The 16,108-nt window shown below is 31.9% G+C and overlaps 2 protein-coding genes across 2 annotated transcripts; one reads left to right on the top strand and one right to left on the bottom strand.

The window, feature by feature from the left end:
* Positions 1-429: 429 nt before the first annotated feature.
* Positions 430-4,120, bottom strand: LOC126719938 (protein NRT1/ PTR FAMILY 7.1). Its single transcript, XM_050422439.1, has 6 exons — positions 4,029-4,120; positions 3,606-3,665; positions 2,860-2,974; positions 2,495-2,712; positions 1,836-2,395; positions 430-1,608 (listed from the first exon to the last, which is right to left on the bottom strand). Exons 2-6 carry the CDS (start codon positions 3,642-3,644, stop codon positions 750-752), a joined length of 1,791 nt encoding a protein of 596 aa, XP_050278396.1. The 5' UTR covers positions 3,645-3,665; positions 4,029-4,120; the 3' UTR covers positions 430-749.
* A 10,140-nt stretch (positions 4,121-14,260) lies between these two features.
* On the top strand, positions 14,261-15,340 carry LOC126715291 (AP2/ERF and B3 domain-containing transcription factor At1g51120). The gene has a single exon (XM_050415870.1). The coding sequence runs from the start codon at positions 14,261-14,263 to the stop codon at positions 15,338-15,340; it is 1,080 nt and encodes a 359-aa protein (XP_050271827.1).
* The last annotated feature ends 768 nt before the right edge of the window (positions 15,341-16,108 follow it).

Below are 16,108 nucleotides of genomic sequence, written 5' to 3'. Positions count from 1 at the left end.
TTTAGGTATTGATAGCTAACTTCGTCAATAATCCAATAGTATTACTTTTTTTTCTTCTTCCAAAGGAATTTAATTGTATTACTCACTTTTGTTTATAGGGAGAATTTGACTATAAATATCTCATCTCACTTAGGGAGTGCTTGATTTGCTGTGATGTACCATTGATGTAATACATATTACGATGATATAACATTAAATTTTTTGGTTTATTTTATTTTTTTTAACATTATTGTAATTTAAAATTACAAAATATATTACACCACTTTAATCTTATTAGCTTCCTAAACAATATGATGTTATATTCTTATATTGAGATTACATTAATGTAAGATTATAATAATGTAATATTACAGTGTAACGTAATATCACGGTAAACCAAATGCTCCTTTAGTGTAACTGAATAAATAGAGTGTATTGAAAAGTGAAAGGTAATTGAAAAAGAGATGTTCATTTTTTTTTACATTTACAATATATGGGACACCATTGATAAAACCATAAAATTCAAAATCACACATGACATTACCTAATGTGGTCAACCTTATCTCAATGAAATCCTACCATAATAAATAAGAAAGCAATCATCCCTTGTAACAACCCTTTTTTTTCATCAAATGTCACCGACAAAGATCATGCTTCCTTCTTGTGAAAATGTCCATTCTAAAAGTCACGAGAGAACCAATAGACCTCGAAATAACATTTAAAAAAGAAAAAAAGAAAAAAGCATTTGACTGATAAGTAAGAGAAAAAGTCTAAACTTTGTTGAGCAATTCATGTCCCGGTCCTTCCTTTTGAATTTCCTTCTCACTGTCCTCAAGGTTGATGCCTTTATACCACTTAGCCAAAAACAAGTAAATCACAAAGTCAAAAGCCGTGAGAACTGCAATAAGAAAGTAAAACCTGTCCATGTGGCCTGTGTTCAAGTTATTTGGTATCCAACCAGGGTTGTTGCCTTTTGTAGTGATTTTCATGACCATGTTAACCAACATGCTACTAACATAGTTTCCAAGAGAAATTGAAGCCATGCAAAGCGAGCTGCCAAAGCTTTTGATACCATCTGGAGCTTGTTCATTAAAGAATTCCAATTGACCAACATACATAAACACTTCAGAAGCACCAACAAGAACATACTGTGGAATTTGCCAAAATATGCTTAAGGAGCTACTCTTCTCACCAGGGATCACATATTTAAGTCTTTGGATCTCAGTGGCACCAGCTGCAAGCATTGCCAACATTCCAATAATGAGTCCAACACCCATTCTTTGAAGCCCCGTTAAGCCCCTGGGATTACCACTTAGTTTTCCAACAAAGGGAACAAGGATTTGGCTATAAAGTCCTGTGCAAATAAGTACACTGCAGATATCAAAGGCAGACATACTAGCCGCTGGGAGGTGAAACTCTCCAAATTTTGTTTTCATCACATCGCCTTGCTCAACAAAGAGGGAAGCCATTTGAGTGAATACGACTGAGTAGATTATTGTGCATAGCCAAATGGGTAGCATTTTCATAACACATTTTGCTTCTTCAACTTGAGTCACAGTGCAAAGCCTCCATGGATTTTTTGGACCATTAACATCATTCTGTGTTACTGTTGCTGCCTTGTCCAAAAATCTGAAAAATTTCAAGAAATAGATAAGTATGTTACAGACCAAAATTAATAAATCAATTAGTAATTTAAATTAACTACAGGATAGACATATAGGCCATGCAATAATCAAGTTGGCATTCACTAAGCAAAATGGTATTAACAAAACAAACAAATTAATACTAGCCTAGATACATGGTCACGATGGATACGCAAAAACAAGGAAAAAGTCATTTTCAATATATATACTTACTCAAACTCACTGCTATGAAGAATCTTTCTACTCCCTTTAATTGCAGACTCTGGTCCTTCCAATTCATATAGATCATTTGGACTGGCTGGAACAATGTTCCATTTCTTAGTTGCAGCCACAAATACCTGAGCAACACGTGGCAAAGGGTTGCCAGATGGTTGTACATATCGGTATTTAGGGGTTCCGATAAAAAATGACAATAAGCCAACGATAGCTGAACCTAAGGATACCAAAAAGCCAAGTGTCCACATCCCATTGTCCTCATAGTAGACCAAAATGGTGTTTGAGAAAAGAGACCCTACATTGAGTGCAAAGTAAAAACAGGCAAAGAAAGCTGCTTTCGATTTCTTTTGTTTAGGGTTTGCCTCATCAAATTGGTCTGCTCCAAATGTTGCTAGGGTTGGTTGATGACCTCCATATCCTAAGGCTACTAAATATATAGATAAGTAAAAAATGTCTATGCCCATTGGAGATGTGGGCATGCAATCCATTTTTCCATCACCACAACCATTCGGTTTGATCAAGAAAAGCCAAGAAGTGAGGGATAATAGCACCAAACCCTAATGATAGATAAAATAAATTTTTGTTTAGCACAAATTTTTTTAATAATGCACTAATAAAAGTTTAAAAAATATAATTGAAGATGATATATTAATTACCAAAACAAGAATGATCTGAAAAATTGCACAGGTTAAGTAACGGCCCCAATATGAATCACTGAGGAATGCTCCCACAAGAGAGAACAAATATACAGTTCCAGTCCATTTGCTAACATTGTTGGCGGCAGTGGCATTTTCTTGATCAAGAACTCTAGTTAAGAACAAAACCAAGTTCACTCCAACACCAAAGAAAGCTAGTGTTGCTAAACCTTGATTTGCTATTCCATATTAACCAAGTAGAAGAAAAAAAAAAAAAAAATCAATACCACGTTATGAACATTAAAAAAAAAAAAAATGGGGTGGAGAATATAATAAATATTAATAATTAATAGTTAATAGAACCTATATAGGTGATTCATTGATACCTAGCAAGATGCATGTGTATTTCCACCCTCCTGTGCTAGTCACCTTTTCTTCTTTCTGATTGAAGTTTTTGGCCACAACTTCTGCATCTCCAAAGTTACAATTATCGTCTCTATCCTGTTAGAATAAAAATGATAAAATATATCAAATTGGCAACTTGATAAATAAGGGAAGTGAAAATTTAGGATTTCAAAGGATAAGATTGTAATTAAAAAGAAATTATCATATTTGACCGAACAAAAGAAAATTTCCAGAGGATCACAAGAATATGATATTGCTTGACACATAATATCAATATCTAAATAATACAAAATGTCATTTACTTTATCGAGTAGGGACAACTAAAGTAAGAAAATATGGAATCAAAATAATTGCATGGCCAAAGCTAATCAGACCACAAGAAAAGGAGCCCAAGTAATTGATTGGCGGCATATTAAAGATTACCATATTTTGTTTGTCATGGATTAAATATTACGTCATATTTGATAGTTAAATCACATTTTTTCATGAATTAAATATTATATCATATTTAATAGTCAAATCATAAGTAGTGCCATGGTCGTAGGCCAATGTATACAACGCCCTCAACTCACTCCCTAGCTAGACCAAAGTGTGCATATCCATTCAATTTCAAATACAGACCATTTAGACCATAGCTCCAACCACTTGACTTTTGAAAAATTTTCCATTGAACCTAGAAAAATATTTTCTATTTGTGAAACTTTCACTTGAATAGTAGTTTCCTAACCTTTAGCGCAGTTTCATTGGTGAAGTTAAGTGAACCCATGGCTGCCCTTCAGGGTTTCTTCTGCAACACATCAAAATATTAATTAGACATGGATAGAATCATAATAACTTTGTGACTATAACTACTGAATTTCTTAAAGCGAACTTAAAAGGTACCCAAGATTTCAACATGATTTCAACACCTTACTAAGCAAGAAATACAACAAAAGACTTTTAAAATGTTATACGTGCCTAATTTATTACTATTATAAAAGAACAAAGAGAGAAGAAGAAAAACAAAAACATGAACAAGAGGAGTTATTAAACATTTAAAGTAGTTATTAAATACAATTTGGGGTGGAAAAAGATGAGGCTCTTGCAAATTATATTTCCAACTCAATGAAGTTTAACAAAATATAATGCATGCTCAGGTAATAGAACTTACCAAAGAGTATATAGAAGATAAATTTGAATTTGAAGATGAAGAAGTTGATGAAGAAGAAGAAGAAGAAGAAGAAGAAGAAGATTGCAAAGCACAGTATTTGTTAAGGAGATGGTTGCTAAAAATGGAGGGTGAATGTGTTCAATATATAGGAAATGAGAAAGTGTGAAAGTATGTACAGGAAGGGCAAGTCATTTTCAAACTAACTATATCCTAGCTATTTACTCACCAGCACAGTTTTATTTATTTCGTTTTTATTCAAAGATATAAATTAAATGGAAAAAAGTATTTGTGGAACAAAATGAAAGAAAGGTCAATCGGAAGAGCCTAAGCCACAAACTAGGTCATTTCTTCCATGAATTTTTTTGATAGTGGGATTTTATTTCCACGTGACACTGACATCATCTCTCTCGCTCTGATCTATCTCTCTATTTTTCCCAAGTTTTTGGTTTTCACTCAAACTGATAATTGCTCCTTTCCCACTTATTGATTTACATGGGAATTGATCTTATCCGTGAAAAAGAAAAAAAATTTCATCAATAAGCATTAGGAGCAGTTAATGAATAGTTTTTTTTAGGTATGTCCAAGAAAAATGTCTTTATCCCATCAATTCAACGTTTGCAGTGAGAAGAAATTACTTTCAGCAGTCAGCTGTAATTGCTCTTTTTATAAAGTAATTAGTTATGAGCCCCCAAATTAAATTCATTTTTCCATGGTTTTAAATTTTCGTGTTATATATAAATATTTTATGTTTCAATTCGGGGCTAGGAAAATACCAACATTAATGTGGACAAATCATTGTTACAAATATCTATTATCTTTAGTCAATACAATTCATCTGGACAAATCTAGAGATTGAAATATGAAGCTTAATGCAACTTTCCTATCTCAGGCATGTTGTTAAGCATCATTATCATCAAATCAAGCAACCCAAAAAAAAAAACTATATGTATAAACACACACATAAAACGTTTGTTTATGGATTCTATAAAAAATAACATTTTATTAGGATGCAATTTTATTAATAAGAAGAATGAAAACTTATGATCCAATAGCAGAATTAAAAAAAAAAATTAATCTAATAAAATTTTATTGGGTGGTGTAACATCAAAAAAGAATTATTACACCAAATATAACTTGATTGAATGATACAAATCAATACCTAAATTTGTTTATGGATTCTATAATAAATACCATTTTTTGAGCATGAAAGTTGTTAAGAAAAATGAGAACCTATGATCCAATCACAATTTTTTTTTTTTTTTAATTTAATCCAATAAAATTTTATTGAGTGGTGTAACATGAATTACTACACCAAATATAACTTGATTGAATGATACAAATCAATACCTAAATCACAAAAGGTTAAACATTTGGATACTTTCATTAGCAAATAATGTATAAATATACAAATTAAGCAACAAATTGAAACAAAAGATGTTCTATATTTTGTTCTTCCCGATGTATCTTTAAATTTTGATTATCAATAAAGCCTTTCCGGCATGATTCTAAAAAATAAAAAATAAAACTTACATATGTGAATATAATAAGCCAAAAGCAAATAGAGATAAGGATGTGATTCAATGGCTCATGCTATAAATTTGGCAAACTTGTAAACCTAGACCTTACTAGAAAAGATCATAAGAAAGCAAAGGCTTCTACCCAAATTTTTTTTTTCTTTCTTTTTTCTAATTAATGAAGATGACTACTATAATGTGAAGGCTCGCTTTGTTCTAAAGCATACTCTACCATACTCAAGGAAATAGTGTGGTCCTTCCCCATAATTTGATATTGACAACTGATCTAGAGTCCCAATTTAACATCAAAATTTTATTTTCCTCCTCTCAATAATCCTGATTTTAACGTACTGACACTCATCATCGAAGCACTTATGATTATAACACTGTTCAAATAAAAAAATTTGCATCACTGGGCAACAAAATGAAAATACTAAAGAACAAAATAAAATAAAATGAATTAAGCTAGAATGAAAGTTTTATGCTAGACCCACACATTACTTTATTGATCTGTTTTTTAAATAGGAAAAGAAATTTTTTAAAAGAAAAAAAAAAATCAAATTAAGATATGAAGTGCATGGTTATGGTTTGTATTATTATATGTAGACATCAGATATACCGAAACATAATTCTAATTCCACCAAAAGGTCAAATTAATTAGTTATTAATCAACAACAAATATAATGTGAAATATCATAGGTGAAAGCAATCTAAAGAAAACAAAAACAATTAGCTAGAAAGCAATCTAAAGTCTAGGTCTAGGGGAAAAATAGTATGCAGTAATTGCTATTAATAAAAAATTAAAAATAGTATTAGTAATGTTGCTCCCATAACAACTTATCACACGGCAATAATGAAAAAAAAAAATTAAAATTTTATATCCTTAGCATTAATCAAATTCTAGATATCACCAACCTTTTACGGAATTTAACCAAGGCCAAAGTAACTTGTTCCGGAATTGTACCGAATTCCGGTGATGGTGAAGAACTTGTGTCGCCAATTACAATTGGCAATGCAGCCTGTGAAATCACTCGCTTTCCTTGAAAACTAGAAAACCCGTTGAATCCTTTTGTCATTTATGGTGGAAAAGTAAACCTGTTAAACTGATCAGCAAAGCAATTCTCTCAAACTCACAATCCCTACAAACAATTAATGTCTTTTGCAAACCCTTCTCTCACTTCTTGACTTGTAGCTCATACGTATAATTAAGCATAATAATCTATGGACTTGAGAGAGAGAAGGGAAGAGAGAGAAAAAAACATGTATGTCACACTGTAACAATGGAACACTTATATAATCAAAGTGAGTATCACTCACATATTAATTAGTCAGCGTTCTGTTCCATAACTTACTCCTAATTAAGCTCCTTCAATTTTTCTAGGACCAAACTAGTTTACAATTCCTAATCTTAAGCTGCGAGGAATACAAAGCTGTGGTTTATTTGTACTACACTACCCTCTGCTCTAAGTGCGATTAAGAAGTAGAATTTTGATTCGTATCAAATATTTGTGGAGGGTCTGATAATAATAAAAAAAAAAAATTGTGGAGGGTCATTACTCATTAGTCATCGCAATCTAGAGCTTGTACCATTTTATTGGGTATATATGATTTGTAATCAGATTTTTCTCTCCCCCTACTATTTCTCAACGGAGAATAGGTCTTTGAGATTTAAAAATTGGGGCACGTGTCCGCGGATAGTTTCTATATGGTAAAACTATCATCAATTATTATTGTACTAAATATATATATAAATCATCTTATTAATTTCTCTAAGATTTTATTGGTCCATGTTAATATTAAAATAATTAGATGAATTAATTTAATTATTATTTATTTAATTAAATGATAAGAAGTAAGAGTTTTATATGATTCGGGAGTCTTAAGTGATGAGTTAGTATTATACTAGTATTATTATAGTAAAAATCTGGAATAAGCTATAAACTCGGATGTTCTTTACACTTTGTTGTGTATGTATATGTTTGAACATTAATTCCATACATCTTTCTGTATTTTAATTGGAAGATTCGATCATTAAAAGTTTTGGAAAGAAAATTGAACTCTTGCATTAAGTGAAGGGCAATAATGATTCTCAAAAAAAAGTGAAGGGCAATAATAATGATGATGATGATTAAATGATTATATTGTATTAAGTATATCATTTAATACTTATACTTTTAAGAGAGATGCTACGTCTACAACATTTTTATAACAAATCACAGGTGGTTAGTTGTTATTGGTTCAAATTTGAAACTAACACTAATATTACTTTTTTGCCTTAACAATAACAACCTGCCACTTAGGATTTGTTGTAAAAATGTTGTAGAAATATTGTAGACATATCATTTCTCTACTTTTAATTGTTTCTCCAAAAAATAATGCTTATACTTTAATTAAACATGTTCTTTGATAAGTAATCCATTTGATGACTGATCGAAAAAGAGGCTAATTCTTATCAAAAAAGAAAGAGGCAAATTACCATATTTATGAACGAGTATTTTAAGGTTTGCTTTTGTACAATCAAGCCATATAAAAATTTTATAAATAAATTAATATATATATATATATATATTATAGATATAAGGAAATTATAATCATATGTCGATGATTCCTAAACTATTGACAGGAAAAAGAAAAAAAAAGAGAGGTTCATTTGCAATGTTGGTTGCTTTGAAACCTAGAATATTTGAATAGATGGACAAGAAAAAAGATGAAAATGGAAAGAGTGATAAAAGAAATATTGTGTAATCCCAGTTTCCCACCTTAATGGCCTGTTTGGAAGTTAAAAAAAGGAGGGGAAGTAGAGTAAAGGGAGGGAGAGTAATTCAATTACCTTATTTGGAAGTTTTTTATGGAAGGAGGAGGAGGGGTTTGGAGGGGTTTCAACTACCTCTAACCCCTCATTTTTAATTCCCCCAAATTGGAGAAATTTGGAGAGAGAGTAGAGTAGATAAATTATTAACCAAATGAATTCCCTAATTTACCCTTTCTAAATTAACAAAATTACAAACTGATTATATAAATAATCTTTGTTTGTTTCCTGAGAAAATTTAAGGTGAATGAAAAAAAAAAATAGAAATAAAAATAAATTCACAACTTACTAAAAGGAAAGTCCATTCCCAAATTTCAGAGTCACCCTTCAACCCATCTGCCTCTCTCTCTAAAAATTGAAGCTTTGAGAAACATATATAGTCACACAAATTGATCAAACCCTAGATTTTCTCACCAACCAAACACCCTACTTTCCCGAGAGAAAAAAAATCATAACAACTCTATTTCCCCTCAAATTGAGCTCTGAGATCACGATCCTTGTGCCGCGGCAAAAAAAAAAAAAAAAAAGGGATAGGTTTTTAGGGAAAACCCTAATTTGAGGTTGATATTTCTGTGTTGTGAGTCCACGTTGGCGAATTCGTCTTCGTCTTCTTCATCTTGAGGTACTCACTCTCGAAAGGCATGGGGATCAGAAAGTACGTGGCATCTGTTACTTTCGTCGTCGGCACCGGAACTCTGCACAAAAACCGGCTATTGATCGGGGGCACAAGATAGCGGCGTCGATGCTGTGGCGGACATAATGTTAGGGTTTTCGTTTGATTGGTTCAAGTCGTGGTTGCTTCCTATGTGAAGCTTCTTGAAAATTTTCCATAAATAAAGAAATTTTTTTTTATTATAATTTTTTTGAGGTAATAAAAATTATTTTATAATAGTTAATAGTAGTTTTATACTTTTATTAATGGTACTTGATGGAATGAGAATGTTGATTAATAATTATTTAATCTAACAAATTAATCATAGACCAATGTTGCAAGTCCATTTTCAAATATGGGTAAATTTATCTATTTAAATCATTTCCTCTTATTTCTATCATAAATTTTAAAACATTCAAACAAGAGGAATGGCTAGTTACTCTTGTAAAGACATAGCTTGAGTCCCCGATCCAAAAGATATATGGATCTTGGCCCAAAAAGCCTCAAAACAATGAATTTGTAGAGAATGAGTTGGAAATCTAAGTTCTAATGAGTTGGATAGTTATATCGTAGATTCAAATGACAATAAAGTAAGAATAGGCAGCTTATATTTAAAGAAGGTCGCCCTCGGCCTGGTTCGAGGAGATTAGTTTTTACTTGTCTTCCGGATTAGGTTACCAGTCCGGTCCATATTGCTGCTGTCCTTTTCTTTCTCCATTTTTTGGATCCTTTACTATCAAGGTCTTTCCTTTATTTTATACTATCCTCTTCCTCCTTTTTCCACCTTCCATGTGTAGATTTAGATTGGCAACTCTGATACTTGTCCCATCAGCCCCTCCCTAAAGTCTTTGGGAGTAACTGTAAGGCTGAAAAGTATGGTTTAGTCAGCTGCAGAGCATTCAAAGTCGTGGTAGCAGCCTTATCTTAGATATTTTATAGCTCTCCTTTGTCCTGTCCCACCTTAATACTCACCCACTTCCCTGAAATGGTTCAGAATGTTGCTCTTAATGGCAAACTATGCCCTCTGTCCTCGGCCTTGCCCAATCAAGGAGGGATTCTTCCTCGTTTTCCTCCCGGGTGGCTCTGATCGGATTCCACTTCTTCTCTCATTAGCATAGACCCCTTTGAAAGTGTTTAACGTCCTCGGATTGGGCCCCTAGCCCAACATATATATAAATATGGGCTCTCTGGCCTTTCACCCCTACAACTCTCTTCCCCCTTACTAATTTTAAAAACATCCAAACAAGGGGAAGGATAATCATTCCCCTCTACTCTCCTCCCCTCTACTCCCCCTCTACTCTCCTCCCTCTCTAAACGTTCAAACAGGCCATAAGGGATATGTTGCATATCATAACATCAAGTAACTAGAGTCTTGGTGCAGTGCAACCTATTTCAATTATTTGTTTGATAAAATTTTTTGTTCAAATAATTGGTTTAATTTCAATTTTTTGTTAGTCACCTCCCATCAAACCAATTTTATGAATGTCCATTATCTTTTATCACACACTTAGTGTTTTATTTTATGCTCCATCAAGTATAGCATGTCACTGTAAACACAAATTTTTTTCTCAATTGTAGAAAATCAAACAATTGAAAAGAAATAGGTTTGCAAATATAAATTTGTATTGATGTATAATGAGTACAATCTCTATTTCAATTCTTTTACAAAAGAATACTCTTTGATTCTATCTTCATTGAATTTGACTCGAACAAGAATCTTCTTGACTTTGGTTGGAAGATGGATTGGATGGTCTTCACAATAAATCTCTAGCTTTGAGCTTATCAGAGATTTATTGTTCTTCAAGTCTTCGAATGTGAAGGCTCTAGGGTTGAAGTTTCTCGGGGCTTTAGAGGCTTGATCCGTTGAGCTTCAAAGATTTGGGTTTGTTGAGGTTTATGGAGGTTTTTTAGCTTAATTCCAATAGAACTTCAAAGAACTCGAACAAGAGATCTTCTTGACTTTGGTTGGAAGATGGAGTGAACGGCCTTCACAACAAATCTCTAACTTTGAGCTTATTAGAGATTTATTGTTCTTCAAGTTCTTCAAGCCCTTTGAATGTTCTATTCTTCAAGTTCTTCAAGCCCTTTGAATGTTCTATTCTTCAAGTTCTTCAAAGATTCTTGAGACAGAATTTCTCCAGAGCTTGGACCTTTTGAAAACTTGGTTGGTGAAAATGAGAGGGGATGTCCTCTATTTATAGTGATTTCAGAGGATAAGCTCCACTATGAATTGATATGCTTGAAAGTATGTAGCAGACTTTTGATTGGCCCAAATCTTCTTAGAGACAATTATCTTTATTTATCTATTTTGATAGAGATCATATTTTGATAAAGATAATAATCAACAAAAATAAATAATTATCTCAATTTAATTTATTTAATAAAGATAATTATCTACCAATTTTGAATAGAAAATTTATCTTTATTTTATTTATTTATTTATTTTAATAAAGATAATTACCCATAAATTTTGAATAGGAAATTTATCTTTATCTTGTGGGCCAAATGACACGTGGCAAATTTTGATTTGCCAAATGTAATGCCAATTTGGATGACACATGTCATTATCTAATTTAATTAATTTAATGACATTAATTTAGAATTTGCCACTAAACTTTGATGTGGCATTTTATAATTGGCTTAAAATTTTGCCTCTTACAGTCACATGTTCGATTTTTTTTTTTTTTTTTTTTTTTCATTTTAAACTTTGACTATTTTACACACACACACACACACACACACACACACACACACACACACACACACATATATATATATATATATGCTAGTTGAATACCTATGCGATGCATAGATTAATAAAAAAAATAAAATGTGAAAAAAAATATATATTAATTAACTATCTTAATGATCAATGAGATACTTGAAAGTTTAATAGTTCCACCTAAAAGTAAAATAATTATCTTAATAATTAATAAATCATGTTACAAAAACAAATTAATTTTACAAATTGAACCACTTGGGGCAAGCATATAGTGTGTAAGTTTTACCATAGTCAAAAACAAAATTATGACTAAATTTTATTTTAAATTACTTTTAGCTTTTGGTTAATAGAATTTAAAATTTCTTAAATTTCAGTTAATAGAGTTCTACCTATAATAAACTATCCTAACAATTATGTATAAGGTTCAATGTTTCTTTCTCCCAATTATTGAATTATAAAAAATTAAAAATTAAAGCTGTAAACTTGACAATTAGGTAGGGTGTCCGTATAATATATGAGATAAAAGGATTTCTATTCTCCCAGCATTTTTCTAATAAAAATCCATTATCATCAGTATAAAATTGGGACCCTTATTTGTATTATATATGTATAAGTATAGAGTCTAAATATGGTAAGGATAATGTATAGTACCCATGTTTTACACCATTCAATAAGAGATTATCACATCAGTTTTTCACTTAAAACTCAATATATCCGACCACACCTAATAATATCTCAATAAACTCCCAATTGAGTTGGATTTTCATATGGGTATTAGAATTGATTGGGTGTGATTGTGCTTGTTCTTTAATATGTGATTGATGATGTGGCATATTGAGATTGGAGGGTGTAAAACTTCTGTTTTATATTATATCCTTATAGAATTTAATCTGATAGGTATAGCCCAGTAGTAAAGAACCTTTAATTAATGTGACGTTTTGTATATGAATTTGTAAAGAACATTATGAGAAACTGGCAATTAATATGGTGAACGATAATGGTGGACAAAACCCAATTGAGTAACACTATACAGACTCACAGACTGTACAAATAGTTGGTGAAATGACCTTAAAATGTTCCTTAGTACATCTTATCACACCTAATTAAGTTGGATTTTCATATTATTATTAAAATTGATTGGGTATAGTTCTTCCTATTTTTTAATATGTAATATGATAATATGGCATGTTGAAATTGGAAGGTGTAAAACTTAGGTTTTACACCACATTCATATAACATTCAATCTCATAAGTATAAACGAGTAGTAAAGAACCTTCTATTTTTGTGACATGGTGTACATGATTTTGTAAAGAACATTATGACAAACTGGCAATTAATATGGTGAACGATAATGGCGGACAAGACCCAATTGAGTAGCATTATAAAGACACACGGACTCACAGACTGTACAGCCAGTTGGTGAAATGACCTTTGAACGTTCCTCAGTTAGGAAGTAAAAGTAGTAGAGAAATTAGCGCCAATATTAACTCAAGTTTACCTAATTTAGGTTAGGTAGTTTATTTTATTTTATTTTAGTTTTGATAAATAGCCGAAAAGGTTAGGTAGTTGTGGATATATAGCATTTCTCTTTAGTTAAACCATATAATTTGAACAACAAGATACTTGAGTCCAAAATTTTAAAATAATTTTTTTAAACGAAAGATGGATAAAAAGTATAACAATTTTGTCATATGTAATTGTTACTAAACAATTTTTCGGAACCACCCAACAATTAAGATTTTAGTTTGATTGTATTCAACACTGTGTATTTGGAAAAGCCAACACGTGAAGTAACCAATAACATGTTACAGCTCAACACATTTTTTGTTTATTTTGACTGGTTTGGTGCTTGTTGGATAAGTGTCTTAGGATGATTCAGTACAGGCCAAATTGTAATAGAATTCATGGTTAAAGTCAACATGGTTTAGGCTCTGTCCATCAATCCCCGACCAAAAAAAGGAATTCAGTTGTGTTCAGTTTTTTGAGTTCACCCATAAGCACTTATTTGAAGCGGGGAGCCAGGAACCGTAGTTGTTGATAGGATGCAAACATATCCAAAAATACAAAGAAACCTGCATACACCTGAATTGAATATACATGTAACAAAATGGGGTTAACTTCGTTTTAAAAATTTAATCAACTTTTGCCTATATTAAGACAAGGCCACTTCATGAATATTGTTCCAACTATTTTGGAATTACATTTTACACGTATAAGAATATTTCGTTTACTCTAGAATGTGATATATGGTTTTTAACTCGGTTGTCATACCTGATTTTAGTTTTAATCTTTAACATTTTCCACCTTCCAAATACAGAACCTGCCATGTTGATGCAACAGAACACCTTTCATTACCAGATTTTCTTCTCCTTTAATTTCTCCCAGAAACATTCTGATTTGTCCTCAAATCCTTCTCATACCCCCTCAGCCTTAAAATCCCACCTTGCTTCTCTTCCGGTTCCATTAGATTTTCTTGTCTCATATTTCTTTTCTGTTTGCCTTTATTTAGCATTCAAATTTCTTCTACATTCTACAATGGAAGAAGATGCTTCAAGCATGATTTCAAGTGCCAATAAAATGAATGCAACAGCAGAAACTTCAGATTCAAACAACACTTACTACACTTTGCTTGGATGCAAGCGCATGAGACACGAAAACAATAATAATGCCTCCTCCTTAGCGAAATTCAAAGGGGTTGTTCCTCAGCAGAATGGACATTGGGGTGCACAGATATATGCCAATCACCAGAGAATTTGGCTTGGGACATTTAAATCTGAAAAGGAGGCAGCTATGGCTTATGATAGCGCGGCAATCAAGCTTCGTAGTGGGGATTCACATAGAAATTTTCCATGGACTGAAAGGACAGCTCAGGAGCCTGAATTTCAAAAACATTATAGCACAGAAGCAGTGCTAAATATGATCAGGGATGGTTCTTATCCATCCAAATTTGCTGCTTTTTTACGTACTCAATCTCAAAGCAAAGATATGGGATTTAGTCTCAAGCAAGCAAAGGTGCATGGTGATGGACAATTTTCATGTAGCCAACTTTTTCAAAAGGAATTGACACCAAGCGATGTAGGTAAGCTTAATAGACTTGTTATTCCAAAAAAATATGCTGTGAGATACTTTCCTTACATTTGTGAAAGTATGGAAGATAATGCTGCTGCTGCTGCTGCTGATGGTAATGGTGTCGATGACATTGAGTTAGTATTTTATGACAAGTTAATGAAGTCATGGAAATTTCGATATTGTTATTGGAGGAGTAGCCAAAGTTTTGTGTTCACAAGAGGTTGGAATAGATTTGTGAAGGAGAAAAAATTGAAGGCAAATGATATAATCACATTTTATAGTTGTGAACGTGGTGAAAAGGCAAAAGAGGGTGAAACATTTTGTTTAATTGATGTAATCTATAATGGGGGAGAGAGCAAGAATTGTTTGGTTGAGGGGGTGAATGAAGTTCAGCTGGAATTGGATTTAAATTTGGGGAAAATGTTCACCTATAAAATGGATGAGGATGACAAAAAATTCAAGGAAGAGAAGATTTTGAGTGTACTGGATCCAATTCAAAAAGTGGATGACAAAGGTTTTAGGCTCTTTGGTGTAAATATCAACTGACAATTAATGGAGATGGTTCATTTTACGGGTTAATTCTTTAAATTAGAGTTTTATACTCACAGTGCTCATACATGAGACTGCAATAGTTGAAGCTTTGATTTCTTAGGTTCATTAGGTTTGTGGAAATTAATCTCTTTTTTTTCTTTTTTCTTTTTGTGAAATTGTAATCTTGTTTGAAAAAATCAACCAAAAACCGTAAATACTATGCAGGAAGATGTTCCTTAATTTTGTTTTTCTTCCTTTTCTTCTTTTTTCTTGGTCTAAGTACTTCAATTGGTAAATGAACTTTGTAATTCTCTGGTAAGTGATAGGTGCAATTAGGTAAATCTGAATGTTAATTATGTAAGAGCAAAAGAGAGAGGGTAGAAGCCAAATAGGCTACTAATTTATTGGAAAGTTCTTACAGTTCTCTCCAAAAAAAAAAAAAAAAAAAAAAAAAAAAGAAGGAAACATACTAAAATGGAGGGAACTAGAAGTCAAATAGGCTCCTAATCAATTGAAAACAAATTAGGCGAAACTTAGGTACACTACCTTAAGTTCATTAGGTTTGTGGAAATTAATCTCTTTTTTTTTTCTTTCTTTTTTTTGTGTGAATTTGTAACCTTGTTTGGAAAAATCAACCAAAAATCATTAATACTATGCAGGAAGATGTTTCTTAATCTTTCTTGGTCTAAGTACTTCAATGGGTAAGTGAACTTTGTAATTCTCCAGTAAGTGATAGGTGCAGTTAGGTAAATCTAAATGTTAATTATATAAGAGCAAAAGAGA

This window comes from Quercus robur, chromosome 1 (genome assembly GCF_932294415.1).
Source record: "Quercus robur chromosome 1, dhQueRobu3.1, whole genome shotgun sequence".
In the NCBI taxonomy this organism is placed as follows: Eukaryota; Viridiplantae; Streptophyta; class Magnoliopsida; order Fagales; family Fagaceae; genus Quercus; species Quercus robur.
The sequence above is the reverse complement of the archived record's forward strand: the minus strand, read 5'-3'. Positions and strand labels throughout refer to the sequence as shown.

Bases quoted from the DNA above. Each gene is read 5' to 3' on its own strand.
- LOC126719938 (XM_050422439.1), bottom strand. From the start codon at position 3,644: ATGGGTTCACTTAACTTCACCAATGAAACTGCGCTAAAG. The intron at 2,713-2,859 runs GTATCAATGAAT...AATATGGAATAG, and splicing joins ATACACATGCATCTTGCTAG to CAAATCAAGGTTTAGCAACA. The intron at 1,609-1,835 runs GTAAGTATATAT...GAAATTTTTCAG, and splicing joins CTTCATAGCAGTGAGTTTGA to ATTTTTGGACAAGGCAGCAA.
- LOC126715291 (XM_050415870.1), top strand. From the start codon at position 14,261: ATGGAAGAAGATGCTTCAAGCATGATTTCAAGTGCCAATAAAATGAAT.